The 27,814-nt window shown below is 36.8% G+C and overlaps 1 protein-coding gene across 2 annotated transcripts; it reads right to left on the bottom strand.

Moving 5' to 3' along the window:
- Positions 1–1,728: 1,728 nt before the first annotated feature.
- Positions 1,729–13,103, bottom strand: LOC117334489 (ankyrin repeat domain-containing protein 50-like). 2 transcript variants are annotated; one of them, XM_033894144.1, is made up of 2 exons: positions 12,999–13,103; positions 1,729–5,899 (listed from the first exon to the last, which is right to left on the bottom strand). In XM_033894144.1, the coding sequence occupies exon 2, from the start codon at positions 5,893–5,895 to the stop codon at positions 3,829–3,831; it is 2,067 nt and encodes a 688-aa protein (XP_033750035.1). In that variant the 5' UTR covers positions 5,896–5,899; positions 12,999–13,103; the 3' UTR covers positions 1,729–3,828. The 2 variants fall into 2 exon arrangements, with proteins under 2 accessions (XP_033750035.1, XP_033750036.1); XM_033894145.1 differs by having other exon boundaries at positions 1,729–5,895; positions 12,999–13,054.
- Positions 13,104–27,814: the final 14,711 nt, after the last annotated feature.

The following is a 27,814-nucleotide window of genomic DNA, read 5'->3' as shown; positions in this document are numbered from 1 at the left end:
GGGTCGAAACTTCGTTTGATGCAAAATATTTGAAAATGACTACATTGTCTTCTTTACGGGGATATTGGAAAAATTAAGAATACATATTTGGGCTACATTTGGGAACTTTGTAAAATCCTTTATCAAAATTCAAACGCGCCTTGGACTATCACATTATTATACTGTTTTACGTTATTTTACGTATAAACGACTCGCTGAAAATAAATAGAGAATTAAAATCACAGATAAAGATGACAGATCAGTTATGAGCAACTAAGAGCGAAAGTTAATTGTACATGTTATTGACAAATAATTCAGCGAATTACATCAACTCTAAACCATAAACCACATGATAAAATGAAATGTTCACGTTAAATTGCCCGTGCACCTTGCATATAATGATAGATATTTTATGCATAAAAGTTTTTGCGGGGTTCAACGTCCTCGTAGTTCACGAGAAATGGTGACAATGAGACACCAACGGATGATGTATCCGTTTCTGTTGATAAATCTACTGATTTTCGCCTCCACACTAGCCTGTCTGTTACAAGATGTCGCATTATTATCGCACCGATAGTAATTCCAAACACACAATTAAAATAATTTAATGTAATGTAGCTTTCTGCATGACTGAAATGCACTTTCCTAAAGCGATACTTTTAGCATGGACGAACATAAATATCCCGTTCAAAAGATCCAGTTGGTAATATTTATGCAACAATACTATATTTCATCCAGACATGATCAAGATTTATTATGAACGGCGCTTTCGCCATGCAATTCTACAGCTTTGTGGAGGACTGATAGCGTGTTTTCCGAAGGCGATCCGTTCGGAAGATGTAACTTAGCTTGCATCATCTGTTCAAAGCGTCAGAGTAAATGAAAAACAATGCGATATATGACAGGTGCAAATTATCAATTGGTATGTATGATTGATAATCCACACAAAACATCATTTTGAGAGATAAATGACTGTTTAAAACAGGGTGCCGACAACTACATGCTACGATATGTTTTTTATGAAGATAGAACAAAAATGAAACCAGGAAACTATACGAAATGAATACAATCGTAGATGTAGGTGTCTTGTTATTTCTTTAAGGAAAACATCAGATTTGATTGCTTTCGGTTTTCAAATTAATTAAATAACTCTATCTACAGCGTCGTCAGGGTTTGGTCACGTTACGGAACGTTTGTATGCATGCACTACTGAAGCACGTGTTTCAATATGACAAATGTAATGATATCGGACACTGAATATGGCTTACGCTGAAATCATATCGCTTTTTTCATATCAAAGCAAATTAACACACTTTTTAACTATATAATTATTGTTATTATACACTTTCTACCCAAAATTCAGACGTTCCATTGCACATTTTTTTTTTTTTTTTTGACGTTTAGAAGTCAAAAGAGAGAGGCCGTCAATACGTTAAAGAAAAACGTGTGCCTAATCCATTGTCTTATTCTAATTGGCAATAAAATATGTTTAAAGTCAAAGAAGTATAATAACCAGCTACAGTAGACATGTGAAAGGTTAAGACATGTCAAATACATATGTATTTTACAGCATTGATGCCAGAACCATTTTGGGGGTCAGTAAACAACACCATCAAAAGTGTCTGAAAGCCCTGCTATATAATTGTTAATATCATGTGTAATCAATATTTCATTAATTGAAATGCTCAAAATATCAATGGGTCTAAAATGCGATTTGTTCATGAAAGAATAAATAAATAAACACTTTTGTTCTATTCCAATCAATTTAGTTACAGTAAACAGTTAACACATGCACAGCAATTGCTAACTTGCATTCCTCAATCGATACAACTGAAAAATATACAGTTACACTGAATTTGGATCATTAAATATTTATTTGAATTATAATGCATACTCTATTCTTATCATATTTATTCTTGGAAACGAAATTTAAAATTCTATTTTGTCATCATCTCAATCTGCAGACAATTACCGTTTCTTCGAAATACACAGATAACGCTCTCGAAATACATATTTCCTCTGCGCCGGTGACACTTGATACACATTGTGCGACAAGATAGCGATAATAGTATGTTTAAGGTGTAGCTCCAAAGATGTATGGCTACGTAATGATATATAATTCACGTCCACGCTAATAAATCATATTTTACAATTTTCTGTGTTTGCGCTAAAATTTGACTGCGCTAAAATAAGTACATTTACAGTAATCGCCGTTGAGAGGCAAATTCCTTATTTCGACATATGTTTACGATGTAGTTGTTTGAACATTCAACTCAACGAAGGAAACTATCACAATCAACAACACGTTTATAGTATATTGATATTTAAGTGCGGAATGTCCAGTAGAAAATATAAGTATGTTCATGAGTACAGTAATTTATCTTATTTTCGACACTTCGATAGTCATTGAGGAATTGTGTCAAAAAACACCACACTAAACAAAGCTGAAGACAATTTTAATTTTCGCTATTGACCCTTCTCCCGAATTCTGCTATTATCTGGCATGTTTCCGTTTTGAAGAATACGTACAAAAACTGTGTTAAGTTATTATATTTCTTTACATATATGTATACTAACACACCAGTTTCTCTAATACGATAGACTTGAATTAATCATCAATTTAAATGCAGCTGTACTTATTGGAAACAAGAAATGTATTAAAAAAAAGATAACTTTTTAAGTTGGTAGCATTGCACATTTTGAAAACATCTTATTCGATAGAATTGAACAATTAGTCCCTGTGTCCAGCAAAGTAGTGTTGCAATGGCTGGTGTAGGTAAAGCTTAGTCGCATAAATGCTAATTACAAATGCAACTTATCGTAATTTATTTGTATATTTTATTGAAGAATTGACGTATTATAATCTAGATTAATTGTGTATTACGCAGTAACGGGATTATTTACCGTGAGTAACTTTTGGGGAAATTAGGCATGCGGGTTTATCAAAACATATGATTTAAAACAAAAGTCTGACAACAAACTCTCAAACAGTGGTTTTGCTTCCGATATTCAGAAAAGGGGCCGCGATAGCTCAGTCGGTTATACGCAGGCCACACCATCTTAGGTTAAGATCCGAGGTGCGTGGTTCGACGTTCCCTACCCGTGTCGGTTTGTTTCTCGGGAACCTAAGTAACGGGCTGATCTGTGTTGAAATATATTTACTTTCCGAAGCAGCCATTCCATGTCAACTACTGAGTGTACACGTGTTGTTTTAACAGTTTCGTATTATATAATACTATTATACTAACGCTATGTGTGACCAGTCGTAACAATTCTTCAACCGATTGTCGAAAAAAAAGTATATTGTATAAAAAAAGATTTTATATTCTGTTCTGAAGGCAGAATGTCGCATTTTCTTTCTCCTTATCATCATTGTCATGTCAGTATTTACATTCCTTTGACTTCAATCTTCGTATTTTTCAGCACTGGAGAGGTTCGTCTAATCCGGAAAAATACTGGCATGGTCGATACAACGGTGCAGGACTAAATAAGATGAACTATCAACACCAGGAGACCAGCTTCCACAGGCAGACCGTGAGAAATAAGCTAAATCCCAGCGTGAAACCTATATTGGTATGTCGACAATATTAATGCTTGTCACAATAAAACTTGATATCGTGCAATAGCACGAAGAGGATACATTGTTCTCAACGAAGTACACAAGGCAAGACGTCTTAATAAACACAGACATCGTCAAATAAATAATATGATGACATTCACTGTGCTTTTATACACCAGCTCCAAATAAGAATTCAAGAATCTCACAAAGCAAAGCACTCATAGCCACTCCTACTAAAAGCATTAATGGTCACTCAAACTGAACCATTCATAGTCACTCTTGCTAACGCATTAATAGTCACTCTCCTTGGATTCTATCTGCCGCTCCACATCGGCAAGTAGTTCAATCACTTGGTTGAAACTAGCACTGCTTCCAAACGACACATACTCCGCAAACTGTTCCATATAATACTCCACGTCTGATTCTTTTAAAGCCAATCCTTCAACCGCCAGCTGTTTCGCATTCTTTCCCGACTTCGTCACCACCAGAATGCCTGCCCGGTTTCTTGTCAAGAAGTTTAACAAGGCGAAATGACCTCCAAATGCAGCACAAGCAATTGGATTCCATCTTTTATCATTTCCCTGTGCAATCAAAGCTGGGAATTCGTTAACAATATATTCGACAATGTGAAAATGACCTTGAATGGAAGCATAGTGCACAGACGAACTTCCGTTTTTATCCAATACATCCAATTTGTTTCCGAGCTGACAGAGACGATGCACAACATCCAAACTACCTCCAAATGCCGCCTTATGAAGAACAGACCTCCCAGTGTTGTCCAGTGGATTAGTGGCACAACCAGTGGCAAGTATCCTTTCTACAAGTTTCATGTTACCCAAAGCACATGCTTTGTGGAGTGGAGTTGATCCGCTTGCATCTTGAATATCTGTGTTTGGATCTCCATCCAACAATATATCGGCCACTTCCACATGACCGTTTTTCAATGCAAGATGTAAAGCAGTCTCACGTTTCGAGTTTTCAGTGTTGACATTTACTCCTCCTCTGTGAACTAGAAATTCAACAATGCTCAAGTGTCCTCTTTCAGCAGCGACGTGAAGAACTGTCTGGCCGCCTTTGAACGCCATCTCCAAGTCACATCCGCTGCAGATTTCAAAGAACAATCCCATATTTCCTCCATACGCCGCGTCGTATAGACACCTGTCTGAAAACCGGACACCATAGTTCTGTAGCTCCCTCACCATGCCATCCAAACCCAGGAAGCACGCCCATTCCATGGCTGCCCTGGTCTCGTTTTCGCTCCAGTTGTAGTCACGAAGTATACCGTGCATGATATCGACATTTCCTCCTACAACTGCTTTTCTTAGCATCTCAAATATTGGCTTTTTTATCATTCCACAGAGTTTCTCGTAGATAAGAATATGACCCCAACGACAGGCTGCAGCACAGGTTGCTACTAATTGCAGATTCTTCTCTTTATCCGACAGCTTACTTTCCATGAAACGCGTCAGCACCTGGTCCAAGAAATTCATATTTGGTTTGGCATTCGCAACAATACAGTATAAGAAGGTTTTCGGCTGCCCTGGCTTTGAGAATTTATCAACAGCTAAAAATACTTCATTCAGGTCTCCTTCTTCTTTGATGAATTTGAAAAATTCTTTTTTAAATCTATGGCTGTAGAAGAATGGGGATGTCGCCATATCGTTAACAAATCCACCTAAAATATCCTGTAGCATCCTTTTCGATGCCAGCATACAATCTCTGTTCTCCATCTTCATCTGATCAAATCTGTCTCGTCTGAACCCGACTGGCTGATGAATTGGTTCCATGTCCCACGGAATTATATTCAGAAACATAGCTTGCCAGGGAACAACTCGTACAAGCATACACATGTTTGAATGGCCATAGTAATAAAGCATCGTGTATTCCATATGCTCTGGATCTATCAATCTGTAAGTGCCATCGGGATGTTTTGCTGTAAACGGTCCTATACCTTGTTCTGGGTAGTAGCATGTTAACCTCTCCGCTGCCTCATTAACTTCTTTCCGTGTATATTCGTGCTTGTTCACACCAGAATATATACTCATGGATTTAAAGTCGTACCAACTGACAGTATCTGCTCTTGAGTCAAGGTCTTTCTCTGTAATTGTACTCAGGTCTATTTTGTTGTTATTCATGAAACCATACATTAGCAAAACAAAATCTGTCTTGTGCCATAAATGTAACCTATGTAACTTCTCCTCAGCCGATTTCTTTGCGTCACCGTCCAATTTCCGAAAAGGTTTGTAATGGAACGGCTCAACGTCAAGACTATCATCTATTTGGAGGCTAATCTCAGATGGCGACCTGTCATCATTTGCCAGATCAATGTTCGTCGCTTTAGATTTGAGCTTTTCCATCTTTCTGAAAGAAGTAAACAGAAGTTATGCCATAGGTAAAATATAATCCACTATACATATTGCTTTATTATATTTCGGAATATTAACCAGTAACAGTATATTTTCTGGGTTTTTTTTTAATCATTATTTGCAAATCAAATTATAGATTTAAACGACATCTGTTTAAAACTCTTCTATGACCTGATCCCAGTTTCTTCAACATTCCTTGAATTAAGGATTCTTTGACTTATTCTTTTCAAAGAAATTTTCCAAAACCATTTGAAGAAGGGTCCCTTAATTAACATCTATTTCCCTGTAAATCAAATAATGCTTTCTTATGGAAAATAATACGTTAATGAACTTTGAAGATACCGGAGCCAGGGCCTTCCAAAGACAGCTTTAATTGAACCAGTGTAATGTATATCCTTCTTGACACTTGTTTCAGCTTGAGAATTATGACGACACGTCAATTTAAATAAAAACGTATCTTTTGAAGCCAATGACTTATGTTAATATAATGGCAGATATACACGTATTCTTGATATCATATTGGTGGTTCAGGAGACAGAATTAACAGAGTGTACTGTTGTTGTTAAACGTAGAAAGTAGAACAAAATGTACGCAACAGTAGCATTGTACATCGCCTCATTTGTTTTTAACATTTAAGACAAATTTATATATCTAGTTATTATTTATTTATCTATTTATTTTACTTCCCTTCTAGATTCCTTAACCTTCCGGAATCTGTTTACGCATGCTGCGTCTTTGCGTGACAAAAGAGTGGAAAGACTTGGACATAAGGATCGGGTCGAGAAATTCTGAATACCGACAAATACAACACAGTTAGTGCGACACAAATTGATCACGATTCACACCAGGAGAACCACTATCCCGGAAACAGAAGCTGTTTTATGTTGGAATCGAACAACTACAGTAATTAACATTGGACAATGTTTATTTTTCTATCACCCCATGACCATCTTCATCAAATGAGTATGCCTGAATTCCTTTCAGTGTCAAAGTGGTTGTGATTGTGGCGGACAGACAAGTTGAAATGTACCAAACTGATGTTGGCACCTATATTTAATAGTGTCTTATCAATTAGTTTTTGATAGTTTTATATTGCTTTATTTGTATACATGTATCTGACAGTCTGTTGATAAAGGTCATTATCGATCGTCATAGGTGAATGACCGAATTAAGTCGAATACATGCGGAAACGTTATTATTATCAATGTTGCTACCGGTATATCTGTTTAACTATTTTGTTTGCAAAATTAACAGGAGGGCCGCGCCAACGGTACAAAAGCTCGCATCACTTGTGTATGACTAGCATTCGGGGGCGAGTTCACTAACTACATGTTTATGTAGATATATATTATATAACACAACACTATACCTCACATTAGAATTAGGGGACGAGTTCATGATCACAAACTGGCATATATACACTACACCTCACACTAGAATTAGGGGGCGAGTTCACCATCTTGAATATATTTGTTTTTTGTTTCTCTTTATTTCACACTATCATTTCGAGGTGGGTTAAACAGCTGGAATCTATATTGAATATCACCATACCTCACATTAGCATTAGGAGCAAATTTACAAAATGTGATCTTTATTGTATATCTCTATACCTAACTCAAGCATTGGGGGATTGGTTCAACAACTGGAATCTATATTGCATATCATTATATATATACATGTACCTTAAACTAGTATTAGTGGGTGGGCTCACCAACTGGGATCTATATTGTATATCACTATACCTCACACCAGTATTAGGAGGTGGGTTAACCAACTGGGATCTATATTGTATATCACTATACCTCACACCAGTATTAGGAGGTGGGTTAACCAACTGGGATCTATATTGTATATCACTATACCTCACACCAGTATTAGGAGGTGGGTTAACCAACTGGGGTCTATTTGTATTTTGTTTCTTTATATCTCACACTAGCATTAGCAGGTGGATTAACCAAATTGTATTTATATAGTTTATCACTATACCTCACACCAGTATTAGGAGGTGGGTTAACCAACTGGAATCTATATTGTATATCATTATATATATACCTTAAACTAGTATTAGTGGGTGGGCTCACCAACTGGGATCTATATTGTATATCACTATACCTCACACCAGTATTAGGAGGTGGGTTAACCAACTGGGATCTATATTGTATATCACTATACCTCACACCAGTATTAGGAGGTGGGTTAACCAACTGGGATCTATATTGTATATCACTATACCTCACACCAGTATTAGGAGGTGGGTTAACCAACTGGGGTCTATTTGTATTTTGTTTCTTTATATCTCACACTAGCATTAGCAGGTGGATTAACCAAATTGGATTTATATAGTTTATCACTATACCTCACACCAGTATTAGGAGGTGGGTTAATCAACTGGGATCTATACTGTATATCACTATACCTCACACCAGTATTAGGAGGTGGGTTAATCAACTTAGATCTATATTGTATATCACTATACCTCACACCAGTATTAGGAGGTGTGTTAACCAACTGGAATCTATATTGTATATCACTATACCTCACACCAGTATTAGGAGGTGGGTTAATCAACTTGGATCTATATTGTATATCACTATATCTCACACCAGTATTAGGAGGTGAGTTAACCAACTGGGATCTATATTGTATATCACTATACCTCACACCAGTATTAGGAGGTGGGTTAACCAACTGGGATCTATACTGTATATCACTATACCTCACACCAGTATTAGGAGGTGGGTTAATCAACTTGGATCTATATTGTATATCACTATACCTCACACCAGTATTAGGAGGTGTGTTAACCAACTGGAATCTATATTGTATATCACTATACCTCACACCAGTATTAGGAGGTGGGTTAATCAACTTGGATCTATATTGTATATCACTATATCTCACACCAGTATTAGGAGGTGGGTTAACCAACTGGGATCTATATTGTATATCACTATACATCACACCAGTATTAGGAGGTGGGTTAACCAACTGGGATCTATATTGTATATCACTATACCTCAAACTTGTATTAGGAGGTGGGTTAACCAACTGGGATCTATATTGTATATCACTATACCTCACACCAGTATTAGGAGGTGGGTTAACCAACTGGGGTCTATTTGTATTTTGTTTCTTTATATCTCACACTAGCATTAGCAGGTGGATTAACCAAATTGGATTTATATAGTTTATCACTATACCTCACACCAGTATTAGGAGGTGGGTTAATCAACTGGAATCTATATTGTATATCACTATACCTCACACCAGTATTAGGAGGTGGGTTAATCAACTGGGATCTATACTGTATATCACTATACCTCACACCAGTATTAGGAGGTGGGTTAATCAACTTGGATCTATATTGTATATCACTATACCTCACACCAGTATTAGGAGGTGTGTTAACCAACTGGAATCTATATTGTATATCACTATACCTCACACCAGTATTAGGAGGTGGGTTAATCAACTTGGATCTATATTGTATATCACTATATCTCACACCAGTATTAGGAGGTGGGTTAACCAACTGGAATCTATATTGTATATCACTATACCTCACACCAGTATTAGGAGGTGGGTTAATCAACTGGGATCTATACTGTATATCACTATACCTCACACCAGTATTAGGAGGTGGGTTAATCAACTTGGATCTATATTGTATATCACTATACCTCACACCAGTATTAGGAGGTGTGTTAACCAACTGGAATCTATATTGTATATCACTGTACCTCACACCAGTATTCGGAGGTGGGTTAACCAACTGGGATCTATATTGTATATCACTATACCGCACACCAGTATTAGGAGGTGGGTTAACCAACTGGAATCTATATTGTATATCACTATACCTCAAACTTGTATTAGGAGGTGGGTTCACCAACTGGGATCTATATTGTATATCACTATACCTCAAACTTGTATTAGGTGGGTTAACCAACTGGGATCTATATTGTATATCACTATACCTCACACCAGTATTAGGAGGTGGGTTAACCAACTGGAATCTATATTGTATATCACTATACCTCACACTAGTATTAGGAGGTGGGTTCAACAAATGGGATTGATATAGTTTATCACTATACCTCACACCAGTATTAGGAGGTGGGTTAATCAACTGGGATCTATATTGTATATCACTATAGCTCACACCAGTATTAGGAGGTGGGTTAATCAACTGGGATCTATATTGTATATCACTATACCTCACACCAGTATTAGGAGGTGGGTTAACCAACTGGAATCTATATTGTATATCACTATACCTCACACCAGTATTAGGAGGTGGGTTAACCAACTGGAATCTATATTGTATATCACTATACCTCACACTAGTATTAGGAGGTGGGTTAACCAACTGGGATCTATATTGTATATCACTATACCTCACACCAGTATTAGGAGGTGGGTTCAACAAATGGGATTGATATAGTTTATCACTATACCTCACACCAGTATTAGGAGGTGGGTGAACCAACTGGGATCTATATTGTATATCACTATACCTCACACCAGTATTAGGAGGTGGGTTAAACACCTGGGATCTATTTGTATTTTGTTTCTTTATATCTCACACTAGCATTAGCAGGTGGATTAACCAAATGGGATTGATATAGTTTATCACTATATATACCTCACACCAGTATTAGGAGGTGGGTTAATCAACTGGGATCTATATTGTACATCACTATACCTCACACCAGTATTAGGAGGTGGGTTAACCAACTGGAATCTATATTGTATATCACTATACCTCACACCAGTATTAGGAGGTGGGTTAACCAACTGGAATCTGTATATCACTATACCTCACACTAGTATTAGGAGGTGGGTTAACCAACTGGGATCTATATTATATATCACTATACCTCACACCAGTATTAGGAGGTGGGTTAACCAACTGGGATCTATATTATATATCACTATAGCTCACACCAGTATTAGGAGGTGGGTTAACCAACTGGGATCTATATTGTATATCACTATACCTCAAACTTGTATTAGGAGGTGGGTTAACCAACTGGGATCTATATTGTATATCACTATAGCTCACACCAGTATTAGGAGGTGGGTTAACCAACTGGGATCTATATTGTATATCACTATACCTCAAACTTGTATTAGGGGATTGGTTAACCAACTGGGATCTATTTGTATTTTGTTTCATTACATCTCACCATAGCATTAGTAGGTGGGTTAACCAAATTGGATTTATATAGCATATCACTATACCTCACACTAGTATTAGAAGGATCGTGGGTTTACCGACCGGGATCTATATTGCATTCACTATACCTCGCACTACTATATATAGGCCGTACACTCAAACCAAATAGTAATCCCTTAATACATTGATAAAGAAGTTAACTGATGCATGTCAATACTTGCACCAAATCCTTGAACGTATTTCGATGAAATTTTGCAGAAACCTTCCATGGCCATAGGTCACGCAAAAGTGTGAATTATATGGTCCTCATCCCCAGGAGCCTGAGGGGCGGTGCCTCATTCCCAGGGGCCTGAGGGGCAGTGCCTCATCTCCAGGGGCCTGAGGGGCAGTGCAAAAACGGGTCACATTGACAGAAACTTCAAATATCCTCTTCTCAAGACCCAGATGTGGTAAAATCAAATATTCTTGATACAAAAGGCCTGAAGGTGCTTTACCAATTGATATGAATTTCAGGGATTTAATGTTTCCCCCAGGGCGGTCCGCCTAGGGTGGGGTAAATTTTACTATAGTCGATAAAGGTAAATCACATTTTTTAGCATTATTCTTTTAATTTCCATTGGAATTAATTTAAACTTGATTAGAATCATCGATATGGAGTGGGAGTTTGGTAGCATGCACACATCAGCCCTGAATGACCCCAAGGGGCTATTAGGCGAGGCCAGAAGTGGCCATTTTACCCATTTTTTCTAGATACTGTAGAGTAGGATCAAATGCTGTTAATAGTAGGAAAGGTCAACTGCGATACAGTAGGAGTAGGGGCTAATAGATTTGTCTATACATACTTCTATAGATGCAGACGCCTGTGGTAATTTAATAGGTGAGCAAAACAAAGTCCCAAAATTGTCAACACTGGTCTTCTGACCTTAACACTGATTAATAAATATGTTTGCTTATATCACAGATTTATCTAGGTTAAGTACGGTTTATTATATATAATATTTTACATATTTCCTATTATTATTTCATATTATTAGCTGAAATATTATCAGGTTCCAATAGGAAGTGAAATAATTACTTACTTTTTTTTTTATTATAAGCCCCATAAAGGTTTTTACATGGTAACAACAATAAACTTAAGCTAATTTTACTCATTAAGACAGTACTTGCCTCACCTGCACTTATATGATAAGTATATCTAAGTTGAAATAATTTTGTTGTGACTATAAACAAAATGTAACCAAATATTGCACCTTAGTTGTACTAAATCCCCTCCACATTATTAGGGATTCCAGGGTAATGAAATTCGGACTTCGGGTAAAGTATTATACGACTCTTCCATATCTGAAAAGTATTTGATTATGACATGTAACTTTCCCTGTTTTTTTGTTTTTTTTGGGGGGGGGGGGGGGGGGGGCGTAGGATGGAGAGGGCTGGCCTCTCAGTCCTTTCTGTGGTCATTGTAAATATATTCATATCAAATTTTAAAATTACCAGATGATTCATATCCCTCTGTAATAGCTATATAATCACAGACATACAATGTTCTGTGTGACCCAGCAATGGATCCTTAGTATATCTAGCAGTTAGATCCGTGACACATTATCCGGTGAGGCTGTTTTTTGTTTACCGGTAACACTTGTAGTCATTGACTTTCCATCCCTCCTCGCGTAATTGAGGGAGGTACCCGATATTCAGTGTACTTGTAGTACAGTAGCTGTGCCTGGTAGGCCTGACGTTTTGTATTACTACATTGTACAAAAGCGAACACACAGGACGTACGCGACGTGTGTTACACATGTACAGGCTTCAATATTTCATCATTATTTCCAATAACAGATAATATCAATACCTGCATTTGAAATGTTCGTATCGAAAAGGACAGATAAACATAGATAAACACACATATATCACCTACCGTTGTTGATAAAATGGAAACTTAGTTCATGGTGGTAGGTGGTACGGCCAGGGAAGCTATTCTATTTTTGGAACAGGAATTTCCAAGATATGGGAGATACTAAACTGTAAAACAAATATCCGGCTAACAATATCCGGACAACAAGTCGTGTGAAAATACTGTATTTTGGGGGGTTTTATTTTGTTGTTTTTTGTTTGTTTACAATTTAATCCTAATGCGCCATATGAAAAAGCACAAATGTGAATTATAGGCCTAGGAACAGGCGAAATATCTGGCTGGACCGGTGTAACGTGAAATTTTACCCTTATATAAATCCTTCCCCGGACCAAATATGCGACCACCCCTAGCGACTTCTTTCCCTGTAACAGTGTAGTTGACAGGCGTCCACATGCATTATGAGACGTTCAATGGCAATACAATAATCTCATGTTTGGTATGAGCGGTCAATAATTAAATGAAACATAAGTATATATATAACCGGTTGGTGGTGTTCGGGTAGTTTTCTGTATATATTGAAGAAGTTTCTCATTGGAACGTTTATCGAGGAACTAGTTTCGTCAAAATAAACATCTAAGAGGTTTTTACTATTTCAAAACCTTTATAAGAAATTACACGGGAAAACGAAATGAAATAATTTTGTTTAGATACAGCAATATGCGAATTAGTACCAGTCTGTTTGTAAACTTCATTTATTTTTCGAAACAAATCATATCAACTTATACTGATTAATCACTCTTGTTGGCTCGGATGGAAGCGTGCGAGGTTTCTTACAGTAGGAGGAAACCGGAGTACCGGGGAAAACCCCACGTGGTCGGGGAGGTGACCCAATACCTTTCCACATCCGATCAGGGAATCGCATATCGGTAAAAGTCGTTTATATGTTACCACCGCGCCACTCGACCAACTTGCAACAATGATGAAAGGGGCCATTTTATCATTTTCAATTCTTATAGCTACTTATAATTAAGATAGAAATATAGAATTATCGAAATAGTCTCCATGGTGATAGAAGTGTTCTTGTTTACAATTTAATACCGTGTATTTATAAAGGATGACATGTAGTCCTTCCAGAGAGATTTAAAACGACATCATCAAGGAATATGTTGCATTTCATTCTGTCGTGGGTTTTTTTTTCAATAAACTGTTTATGAAAAAATAACACAGACATATAGCTGTTCTTTATCACCTTAATGAAAACATAACATGACAATAAGAGACTGTAATGTACATAATTGTATTACGTGTTTACCGCTACAATAACCGACCCATCAACAGCTACCTGAATACACGTTTTCTAATAGGCACACAATTAAAACTCCTAACGTTTTGATAATAGGATGTCACATATGGCGATTATAATTATATTATTAGCTTATTGCACATTAGATATTATAGAACAATTATTATTTCATAATGACAGCAGATGGTCTTACTATTTTAAAGAAGCTGTTGACTTCATAAAATATCAAGTAAAATCATTTAATTGTCGACATTGTTGTTGATTAGTTAGTTAAGCGTCTCGAGTTAGAAAGCATATACATCGCCCCATTGGTAGCTCAATTAATTAAAAATATAAGTCACGAACGTCCCCGTCGATCACAGGACCACGTCACTATCGTATCGTTTTGTAAACTCTTAATATGTCTACCCTACGACTCATATCCTGACGTATTAAGAGTTTACAAAACGATACGATAGTGACGTGGCCCTGTGCGTCGACATAACCTGGAATTTCTAGGGAAAGATTTCACTTACGAGAGCTGTAAAATGAAAATGAAATAAAGTGACTTATCATGATCGTGTCTCTTATATTTTTATATAGTTTGATTTGTTTTTGTTTAGCGTCCTATTAACAGCCAGGGTCATTTAAGGACGTGCCAGGTTTTGGAGGTGGAGGAAAGCCGGAGTATCCGGAGAAAAACCACCGGCCTACGGTCAGTACCTGACAACTGCCCCACGTAGGTTTCGAACTCGCAACCCAGAGGTGGAGGGCTAGTGATAAAGTGTCGGGACACCTTAACCACTCGGCCGCCGCGGCCCCTTTTTTATATAGATGGTCGACATATGTAGAAGGACGAACACATACAGTACTTATATTTATGTCGACACTGTATCATAGCCATACCAGAGCCTTATACACTGTGTGTGATATGCGAGTCTCCGGTCATGACAATAGATGACAAAGCAAAACGTATGCGATACAAATGTACATAGCTTATAATTACCTACTCATTATAACCAATGGCGGATGACAGTGACGAGACATACTTATTAGTATAGTAGTTGCTATTCCTGCTTGACGTTCAGTATTTAAGGATGGATGCCTTTTTCATCCGTTGGCAGTATAGGGGTGTCCTACTGGATGCATTCGGCAGTATGCTTCAGTGAGATAGCACTATAAAGTTGACATCAGTTTCCTAGTATCACAAGCAGCTTTGGTTTGTTTTTGTTTAACGTCCTATTAACAGCCAGGGTCATTTAAGGTCGTGCCAGGTTTTGGAGGTGGAGGAAAGCCGGAAAGCCTACGGTCAGTACCTGGCAACTCGCAACCCAGAGGTGGAGGGCTAGTGATAAAGTGTCGGGACACCTTAACCACTCGGCCACCGCGGCCCCACAGCCTCCCAAACCATATACCCACACCTCACGCACGCATCTCTACTATCTCACACACAGACTGTCATTAAATGACCATAGATGTTGATAGGACATTACGCAATCAAAAACCAAACCAACTTCTTAAAGCGAAAGCTATGGTGTCTTCTTTAAAAAAAAAACTGGCAAATATCGAATGTATAAATTTCACGCTTCGATCGCAGGCAGCGAAATACAAAAGGTAAATCTTTGACAAATCAAAGAAATGCCACGTTTCCATTTTTCAACACGAGTACAGAAGTTGTAGGCATCTTAAACACATCAAAAACGCATACCTTCATATAGCTGAAGTAAACAGTAAACAGAACATCACAAGTTTGCGGTGATATCGAGCAACAGAGACGTGTATATTATACTCTGCGAGCAAGCTTCTTTAGTTACTGGCAGTAAGTTATGCAATCTCTACACACTTTTCAGTGCCTTTGTTTTTTCGCTTTATCTTTACACAAAACATGTATACTACCCTCGAACGAGGGAATACTTTAGTTGATATACTTTATCATATGACTACTGTGATATACGGTGTTATACATTCATTACATAAATTGTCTGAATTACACACTTGTAATAACACCTTCCGATAAGCTGATTGGCTTTTTCCGTGTGAAGTGTATTCATACGCGTGGGAACGACCTACTTCTAAATGGCGACTGCAACGCCTTTTAGAATGACGATGATTAAATTAGGACATCGGAATTTGCAAAGTGTTAACAAGTAGGAATCTCTCCAACACAACGATTACACGATTGCACAAAAAACTTTAACAAATTCATCGACAAAATAAATACGTTCACAGAATCCAAAACGCTGCCAACAAATGGTCCTAAAACGTCTTTCACAGAAGTATGAATAAAATGGTTAGTGGAAACATTCTTGGCGGAATATTTGACATCACTACAAACTTCCTCGGGGATGAGGATAAATCTAAAACTGTGAAAAGGCGCCGCACAATGGTTGTGTCCGACAGCGACGAAGAATGAACTTTTACTGTAACGAATCCTCCATATTCGCGCCAAGTGACGTCAGGTACTGTCAAACTTGAACATTTTCTACACTTTTTTCAAATCACTAAATTTATCTTTTATGAATTAAAGGGGAAAAGTATCAAACTTTGTTGTAAGGTATGTATTTGATCAAATGAATCAATTTCAAGAGTCAACTGTGTAAGACTATTTCGAGGTATTGACTGATTTGGTTGCAACAATGAAATCAGTTGTAGATGATGCGGCGGCAAAGAGAAAATCAGTTTTTGATGGGAAACGATAAAAAAAGTCATATGATAAAAAGAATCTGTCATTCGTTAAGAATTTTTCATTTTTTTTTTTTTTTGCTCGCCAGAGACCCACAAAAATGAAAAATTCAAAACTCGTATCACCAATCTAACGAAAGGAAACTTATGACAGATCCTGTATATAAAATGGCAAAGGACATTACACATGCAACAAAGCAAATACAAAAGGTCATCATACTGCGAAAGATAATGTAAACCATTTGATTGGTCAATCACCTAATTGTGATATAATTTCGTATCCATTAAGAGTAATATATCGCACCGAACAGGTGATATAAAGCCGCATTCAAATAACCATAACTTCCACAAAAAGTTTCGACATTTAAGTAAACTATTTGGTTTTTTTTTATTTCATTTTTACCAGTGAAATATGGGAAATTAATAATTCTATAAAAGTGATATTAAAAAATATCACTTTTTTTCTGATTTGACCAATCAGAACACCACTTACAAACGACAATGGGGAAAATCAGGATTTGCATAAAGCTCCCCGTCATGTTATATGACGTCATTATCCAAGATAGAATACGTAACGTCACGATTTGTCGTACATTTGCGAGCCGTAAACAGGGGACAGCAATGAATTCTGGAAGATAAAACTTAAATGTCTAATGTTAGAACGACGCAAATTTAGATGATAGGAGACTTTGATCGGTGAGAAGTCATAAAGAATCAGCGAAAGAGAGTTATTAGTCGGTATGATGCATTTTATGACAATTTGTTAGGCAAACTCAGAGTAAACACACTCATGGCGGTTATTCCGGAAAAACGTATTTTGAACATTACATACAATAAACTATCTATAACATCATTACAAGGTTTTACACTTATAGTCTATAACTTAATTGATTTTACGGCAATCGCGGAAAAATTACATTAACTGGCACTTACCACTCTAATGGGCCCGCACGCTGTACTTATTATACAGATTTACAATGTACATTGTGTAGTAGAGATGACTGAACGAAAATTAAATTAATTAATCAATTAATAAATTCCTTTGACAATACAGCCAGCTCTAAACAAGCCATAAAAACTACGATCTCATAGGAATATACATTAAAAACAAGTTTGACAGATAAAGCACAGCGAAAATGAATTGCACTGCATCAAACAGCTGTTTCATCCTTCTACATCATCGTACTCGTCAGTGATGCTATGGACCTTAAGAGTTTAATGACCACAAACTCTAATGAGGAAAAAAATATCAAAATCTGAATGTAGAAGTACAAAAGACACATGATTTCAATATATATTTCATAACTAGAAATAAGATCAAAATAAGTTCACGCGAGCTATTATTGCAACAAACATACCATTTAGTAATTACTCTATAGGTGTTCTATTTTTAGTACCAGTGAATTTGATTTCATCCCAGTTCGAACAAGATCTCATTAAAAACGTTGTTTTAACATTGCTTTGAAGTTTCATGATACTTTCATAATGCATGCCTTAATGACAAGAGAATCATAATTCATGGTATGGAAGGTTCCACGTTTGTTACAATATAATGTCATTTATGCAATAACATGTAACAGAATTGGACCTACCAAAGGATAACGTTATAGTGCCATTTCACTGTAATATCGGAGGTACATTGGCACAAAATCTCTGCCGGTTCTGACACCAGGAGGAGTCAGCCACGATTCCTTACAAACTCATTTCGTTTTTAAGAATGAAAAATTAGAGTAACAAATGAATTTTCCATTTTTTTTTTTTTTTTTTTTTTGTATGTCAGGTCTTTAGGACAACACCAAACACCCTTACGATACGACAGAACATTCATCTCAAATGTGATGCAATGTGAAAGGAGAACTAATGGGACTATATTGTTAGCAGTATGTGTTGTATATAGTTGATTTCCGACCTAGTCCAAGTTGTTTTCAGGCGAAACATATACGTAGGGGGAAATATGTGCATTGAATAAAAAGAACGTGTTCATTAAATGTTATGTTTACATAAACAGGTTAGCTTACCTATAGAAATTAAAGGTCTATGAACCATCCTGTAGTCTTGTTACATTGTTTCTTGTTTTTTGAAATGTGGCGCTTCATTATTATTATTTTTACAAAGCAACCATTAATATTGCAAGTAAAAATTTAACTTCAAACATGCCATATAGTGTGTATTACCGAAATGACTGTATGGAGATGTTTTAAATTTCCGTAATGGCGAATTTTGTATTGCATACAGGTCAAATATTAATTGAAGTTACGACGTCATTCGTTCTGCTATATAAAAATGGATAATTGATAATTTTGACATAATATAGATATGTTTGCATATTCCGAACGGGTGCTGTTGTTGTTAGAAATCAAGTAGACTTAGTGTACAGGGTTATGACGGCTTATGGCAATTTCTGAAACTCAACATTCCAACAATAGAGTCTACCAACCGGCAATCTCTAAATCCACACAAACTATTTTAATATGGATCTCATAATGATACATTTTATTAGGTAGAATGGTCACAGTAAAGATGCTAAGGTTTAGAAGTGTAAAAGTAGATAAGGGGAGCAAAGGAATGTTTGGTATTGGATTTTGTCCCTGGCCAAGTCTCTAAAATGGTAACTCTCCTGCTTAGCGATCTGCAACTGGGATGACTGGTTAGCCCATTGTCAGGATGGTGCTGTCTTTAGCAGTATAATTGGACTTGGTCGGGTGACCTGCTGGATGTCTCCGGCAGTATGATGTGACCGAATGGGGTAACCTGTCGACTGTCTTCGGCAGTATGATGTGACCTGGTGGTGTGATCTGCTGGCTTTCTTCGAAAGTATGATTTGGCCGGATTGGGTGACCTGCTGACTGTCTTCCGTTTTAATGAAAGCATTGCTAAATCAACGCCAAACAGGATTGGAACTTTTTTTGCAGCTTATAAGAACTATACATGTACTGTATCTATATAACTCGTTCTCCGCTTTACTTCATCTTTACTCTCTCACTCACGAAAAGGTATCGTATGCCCCAAAGTCAATAAAATGAATTGAACTGATTGCTAATTTTAGCTTGTTTGTCTCGAAATTGAAATGAATTTGCAGTCGCTTGATCTTTAACAAAAAGTTGTTAGTAATAATAAAACCTTTGAGAACAAGCTAGGCTTTATCAGTTTTATATTATTTTAATTCAATTGGACAAGTGAAGTTTGGAATTCTAATTACTACCGGTAAGTAAGATCATTTGCCTTGTTTTCCATTCACACCGTCAGTGGAAAACGGATGACAGAGTTCAGTGCTCCATATCTTGAGGAATCCGGTGACAATGATGTACCAGGAACGTCAAAGCTTGTTAAATCATAGCACTCGGTTAATGGAAACTCAGTTGGACATTTTTAATTAACCGCCACCCGCTCTGTAAGTCTGGTTGAAATCCCTATCCAAAACAAATTAATTTACTGACCATCACGTACACCTTCCTTTACGAAAACTGGGAGAGTCTCCATAGGTCTCTTATTGCTAATTTGGCACGTGAGGGCCAGAAAGCACAAGCCATACCATTACATACATGTAACCGGATTTGCTCAACAGGAAATAAGACGGTATCAATACAACATCCGAATAGGCTGCGGATTATGGTAAATTCAGAACAGACATGCTTCCTGAACTTTTTCCATGAAATAATACGCTGTCTAGTAAATTATACACATCCGACACCACAAAGTTTTATTGCTTTATTTACTGAATACTGACATCTGAGGTGGCGATACCATAATCGCATCACTTATTGAAAATTCAGAAAATGAAGTACATGTAGATTCGTTTATGCAGGGTGTTTCGAAAAGCAAAATTATCGTAAACATATCATTATTTTAGAAAGATATTTGGAATTTGTAAGAAGGAAAGATTGTTACAGTCAAGACTTTTTTCCTTTAAGTGAAAACAAAAACAGCACTCCGCATGCACCACTTTGAACAACGTAAACAACTTAACAACAATCAAGACTGTAAACATTTTTTAGGGGTCACTAAAACTTTATTTCTATATCTATCAACTATTGTTCTTGGAAACCTGAAGTTTTGAATTCATTGACACTCGCTTCGCTTCTTGTACTGCAAAGCATTCAAAATTGAAGCATAGCGGTTATTAATTATCATGCTGTATAGGAGTTTGAGAGGTAAGCTTCTAATGTAACAAAAACTTGGATGTAGCATGTTATTTCTGTGCAAACAGCAGATCGGGTCGAAGAGACTAGCCTAGTTAAGGGAAATATTAATTCTGAGATTATCTGGCATTTTATTAACTATTACACTGTCCGAATGAAATGTTTGATTTAAGATGAGAGAGGGGAAGATGTTATGTACGAGTGCATCACGTCTCGATCTTTTTATAGCAGATTAATTGTATATTTAGATGTAATCTGTATTAGAGTATAAAACAAGATTTAAGGTAACATAATGGATGAACGAACAGGTTTTGTCGTAACTGCGAGAAGTTTTGTCGATTCCATTGATACACATCTTTATAATTCGTTTTAGTGAGTCGCGATAGTCAATGTTCGTCTGCAGAGCTCTGTCAACTGTCATGACTTATGGTCACATTAGAGTCGGCGTCATGTTTCAGCTACATTGTAGTTTAAGAAATTAAATAAATACTTCAAAGAGTTACCGACATGATTTAGGGCACGTTCTTATGTTTGTAATTGTTTTCATATATGAATCAAGCAATTGTGCATAACTTATGATTGTTTCTTAATGTTATTTATCTGGAACTGTAATATAGTTCCTTCGCGCAACAACTCTGTTGTTGTAAGGGTCAACGAAGGCCTTCAGCCAATCAGCGGGCCGCGTGACCTCCATCCGAGTCAAAAGTTTACAAATCTGGGTGAGCACAATAAATTCCTGTAGGAAAATGTATTGCCTTCTTTCTTTTCTGAGGTTATATCTGGTGGCTCGATACAATACGATTCAAGTATATCAATACAATTAATTCATATTAAAGTGAGCAAGGTGCGACCGCTGACTATAGAAGTTGTATATGTCACTTGCCTTTCCAGTAAAATAATACATTCCTGAACTTTTATTACAGAAGACGGGACTTTGGTGATGGGTACTGCACGCTACCAAGAATTAAACAGTAATACCACACGGTCTGTAGTTGTATACCCGTTCAGGGTGTCATAACTTCATAGTTGTATATTCATATTCCATCTATAAACTGTAACCCGATCAGGGTGTCATAACTTCATAGTTGTATATTCATATTCCATCTATAAACTGTAACCCGATCAGGGTGTTATAACTTCGTAGTTGTATATTCATATTCCATCTATAAACTGTAACCCGATCAGGGTGTCATAACTTCGTAGTTGTATATTCATATTCCATCTATAAACTGTAACCCGATCAGGGTGTCATAACTTCATAGTTGTATGTTCATATTTTCATATTCTCTAAGGTCTGGAAATACCCTCATACTTTACTGGGAGCTTGTCAAGTATTCGATCGATAGTATCATAATTCATAAACCAATTCGACGGAGGGGAAAAGTTCATACTGTTCGAGTAACACAACACCAAGTCCAGATGCCTGTTTAAATGACACCAGTGCCGGAATGAACTCCAAGCGTAATTAGGAAAGGGTAAAACTGATTTTCTTTTCCCATAAGTGTCAGTACACTAAGGTCTCCAGCTAAAGGTTGATGGCCAAACTAATGAGGCAATCTAAGCTGTGAGGAACCTTAATTGGTGTACACATTGATAGCTCTGTGAATTATTGAGACACAGCTAAATACTATTGTGTCAGTTTTCAACAGGTCAGTAACATTGGATGTATCTGGCAGTTTATCACCACATACATGTATATGATACACTGGTTGTCCGCCTGCAGCCGCGGTGGACGGTGGTTAAGGTGTCCCGACACCTCTGGGTCGCGAGTTCGAAGCCCACTTGGGGTAGTTGCCTGGTACTGAGCATAGGCCGGTGGTTTTTCTCCGGGTACACCGGCTCCACCTTCAAAACCTGGCACGTCCTTAAATGACCTTAGCTGTTAATAGGGTGTGAAACAAAATAAGCCAAAGCCTGCCGAGGGTCCAGAACATTGCAGGACGCCTGGTTGTATCATCATTCAAAAGATGGAACACATCACATCAGCGCTTTGTTAATTGACTTGGTTACCTGTACGTTTCAGGTCACAGTGCAAGATTTTAATTAAGAATACAAGACAATGAATGGAAGCGTTATTTGAGTATTTTCAGGAACTTGTCACCTTCTCCACCAGCCATCATGGTCGCCTACGTCTGCTTATATAGAAAATGCTAAGGAGTTCCAATTGAAATCAAACATGCTATGACATAATCAGGGCCACGTGGACGTTTATAATTCCATCTAGCTAAATCTTCAAAAATGTCCACAGATTAACTGTTAAATATGTTTACTTATAGCGTAAATAAATGCGTATGATTTCTAGTGGAACATAAAAACGTGTTTTTGTGCAACTTCTATAAAAGTGTCAACTAAAAACTTGTGTGAAATGTCTCTTTAGGTGTTACATTCCGATACTATGTTTACATAGACATGGATACGTCATGACAGTTTCGAGAGGAAAACTGTGTGACTTTTAAGGTGCATATGAGGGAACGTAAATAGTCCATTTTCATAAATATTGAGATAGAAAAGCAATACATATTCTTAAAACCATTGGAGTTTATATTCACATTCACATGATATGAGAGGAAACAGTGAACTTTGGAATATCCGTTTTGGTGTGGCAGGCTACCCAATACCGACGTTCAATCTGCGGTCATCCATTATACGTATAGATTTATTATATGACTCTCTTCGTCAGAAGTGCACGTTAGCCTATTGACGAGGAAAATTAAATTGACTTTTAGCTGTACATAATAACGATTCCTATAACCGGATTATTGTCGACCACTTTATATCCTAACAATTGTAGATCAATAAGTCTTAGCAATACATATTTATACTCGCCGTTTCAATAACTGGCATGACCATTCGACCTTGAATTATTGTAATTCCTCTACAGATGACAGCTTTTGCGATTCTTTTCATTCCATTTGGCACATTTGGTTCAAGTAACATCCGTTTCAGTTTGGCAATAACACATATAATCACGTCAGCCATAAGAGATATGTCTTATTGGCGTACTGCATTTTTATGGCACTTCAGAGTTTGGAGTTTTCAGACATTCGTTGAAAGCAATAAGTGATATATATCATAAACAATCGGTTCGCTTCTAAAGAATAACTTATTTGAAATTAGTTTAATAATGCATACCATGTATGCCGAATATGTAATGAAATTGCATGATATAGCTGTTTCGTCTTTCCTTGACAGTCATGCTAAGGGGAAATAATAGGGAGGATCTTGAGAAGTCAAAAAAAATAACCATTTACATTGATAATTTAATCAATTGTAAATTGAAGGTTTTGGAAAATTTTAATGTTAAAAAAATATTCACTATCATAAATAAAGGTTGCTCAATGGTATATTGGTAATTTGACAACTGTGAAAAATATTTGTACTTCAATATTTCAATATAAAATATCCATTTTTTTAAATAATATAAATCAAAGTGCATGTTAAACAATATAATATAAAGTACATGTTCCATTATATGAATTAAAGCAAATGTTAAATAATATCAATTTAAATACACATTTATTACTTTTTCACTCTCAAATGCGTTTTATATAAATTTTGTTTAAAATTGATATCAACCATTTATCTGCCATTTATTCAATTGACTTTATCTGAAAAAACAACAATCGGACATAAGTCGTCATGGTATACCATCGGGGTCAATGTTTCTGGATTTATCATTTAAACATATAGATATTAATTTAATTAAACATGTACATATTTAGAGTGGCCTGCCCCTGACAGTGTCGCCATGGTTTTCTTTCGCTCTGAGACGTGGACATTTGTAATTCGATATAGCTATATATATAAGAATTATCACAAATCAATTGTTATATATATTTGCTTATAGTGTAAATGAGAGACGTATGACTTACATATCATATGTGATATATACGTCTCTGTGTAAATTAAGACGCATGATTTCCATAAGTGCATCAAATGAAAACTTGTGTGAAATATCGCTGGTGGTGTGACATGCCGATATTATATTTCCATGTTCAGTCCTGGGAAGGTGATAGTGTGATCAAAACCCTACAGGAGCGACGAGCAACGGTCGAGTGATGAGGATGTGCTATATCGAGCACGAACTCACCTGTACAGGTAACAAACAATAGCCCAGTGACACCGGGTAGGCTCTGTGTATACGCGTACGGGAGCTCAGATGCCCTCACACAATTCAACCCAGATGTACCAATCTCCCACTACTGCACAATAATCACATCATGGACCAGAACTAGAAACTGTCCTTGATGATATCTACGAAAAACTGTCCAAACTGGATACACTAGATTTGATTGTGAACACATTATCGAACATTAAATCAAAATTCGGTAAAATGGAAACGACATTTCTGAGGTAAGAAAAGAACTCAAAATTCACAATGAAAGAATTGAGGCAGTTGACTTTGATCTTGAAAGATCGAATAAATAAGATGAAAATGAAAGAGACAAAGGACCCGTGATAAACTATATAATGTTAAAGAAGACATGCTTCAGATGCAGACCCGATCTATGAAGGATAATTTATTGTTCATTGGGCTACAAGATGGAGGAAGCAACAATGTTGAAGATACCGAGCCGGTTAAGGAATTCATTAGTAATGTTCTCGATATTCCCGACGAAATCCCCGTCCAAGTAGAACATCGACTTCGTCCACGTAATGATGGTAGACCAAGGTATATTGTGGCTGATAAAAAGAACAATACTCTTTGTATGAACAATTTCATCCAGAGATTAACGAACGGAGAAAAGCCTGATACACCTTGTTAAGAAAGCAGCGGAAAGACATGGTCAGCCTTCACGTTTAAAGGAGGAGAAACTTTATATTAATTGTCGACTGCAACAACCACCTCCACTCCCTCCTCAAGGATACCGACATCCTTAAGACCATCACGCGCCTTCTCCCCCATCACCACTTGAGCACCATGGAATAGCCCCTAAGTTCAGCCAACAGCACGATATACCTTCTTTCGCTTCCAATGTCCATAGCCAGTGGATTCATGGTGGTTCGTCCGTCCCAGCTCAGCGCTCCCATCATAACAACGCCTAGGGATGCGAAACAAGAGGTTTCCCCTATCGAAACGAACTTGATAAACCTACTTTAAAAGTTACATTTTTAATGTCTTTGGGTTAAAATCAAAACTCCTACTTTCATAATTTGAACAACTTATCAAATCTTTTCATTGTCTTTTTTTGTTGTTGATAAATAAAACCGGTGAATTTGATGTTGTTGAATTACCTGAAGCATAATCTTATTACGCAAAACATCGGACTAAAATTTAAAGAAAATCAGCATAAAAAGAGTAGTTCTGAATATGTACAATGGATACTTTTGTCGAAATCACTACTAAATCTAAAATTATAATATACTGCTTTGAAATGTGTATATTCCACCCGAAGCTTCTAAGTAATGTTGATTTTTTTTTCTGAGCTAGAGCGAGAAATGATTAGTTTCTCGAACGAAAATACACATGTTGTGTTAATAGGATATTTCAATTCCAAGACGCAATTGAAACAATATTTTATTGAACAGGGCAAACAAGTCTTGTTAATCTTTCCGAACATAGTCCATACCTCTCTTAGGCCAGACATTGTGCTGTGGTCTAGTGGAGAAAGGAAGCTACTAGAGCTGACCGTGCCATGGGAAAAGAGGTGTGAGCAAGCAAACGAGAAGAAGCGTGCCAAGTATAAGGACTTGTTGGCGAAGTGTCGGGAGCAGGGATGGCAGACATAGAACTTCCTTGTGGAGGTTGGGTGAAGGGGCTTCCCTGCACAATCAGTGTAGAGGACGCACAGTGCGCTGGGACTGACAGGCCTGGAAAGGAGAAGAGCAGTACAGAGGCTTGCCCAAGCAGCTGAACGCTGGGTTTTGAGGAAGAGAGAGGAGCATACCTGGAAACCAACCGTTGGAGCACAGTGACGATCACCACTGTGGACCCCCATCCAGAGAGTATTCCGAGCTAGGGGTTGAAACATTCAACGAAGGATGGACTCGGCTGATGACTCCAACGGATCGGCAGTGCCACGCACCATCAATGGCATCTGTATTATGTAAGTGTTTTAAATATTGATCACAATGAATATTTATTTGATGTAATGTATGACTTTGAGAAATTACATGATTTGCATATACCTTCAGCAAGATATTCGAGAGTGAATAATTTTGGAATCAAATTAATTGTTTGTTTTTTTTTAGAAAAATAATATGTATATTGTCAATGAAAAAATTGCTATAAAACCCCAATATATTGGCAAAACTACATGCAATAACTCAACATATAGTTTTTTGGTCTCCTCGGAGATATTTCGTTGTATAAATGAATTTGAAATTTCAGACTTTGCACCCTTGTTTTCATATGCTCATTGTAAAATTGAATATATTATCTGTGGGTCAACAGCAAAACTACAACAGTACTCAAAACTTTCATTATCCAGAAACAGAAAAAGATGATTATGTAAAATGGAAAGAATGACTCTAAAAATAATTTTAAAGATTTTATAACAATTAATCAAAATGCAATTATTGGTCTATTAAATAAAGTATTTGATTGATTAGCTAATACAAAAACTGACCAAGTTTCTCGAACTGAAATAGAGACTGTCATACAAAATTTGTGCAATATATTTTTACAACGGCTGCCTCTAATGTATTTAGTAAGAAAGATAAACGCAAGATAAGAAAAAAACCACCACGGTACACTAATAAATGTGACCAGTTGAGGAAAGAATTCCATGCATCCAAAAAGGAATACAGCAGGGTTAAAAAATAAAAATGAAGCA

This window comes from Pecten maximus, chromosome 9 (genome assembly GCF_902652985.1).
Source record: "Pecten maximus chromosome 9, xPecMax1.1, whole genome shotgun sequence".
Classification (NCBI taxonomy): Eukaryota; Metazoa; Mollusca; class Bivalvia; order Pectinida; family Pectinidae; genus Pecten; species Pecten maximus.
The sequence above is the reverse complement of the archived record's forward strand: the minus strand, read 5'-3'. Positions and strand labels throughout refer to the sequence as shown.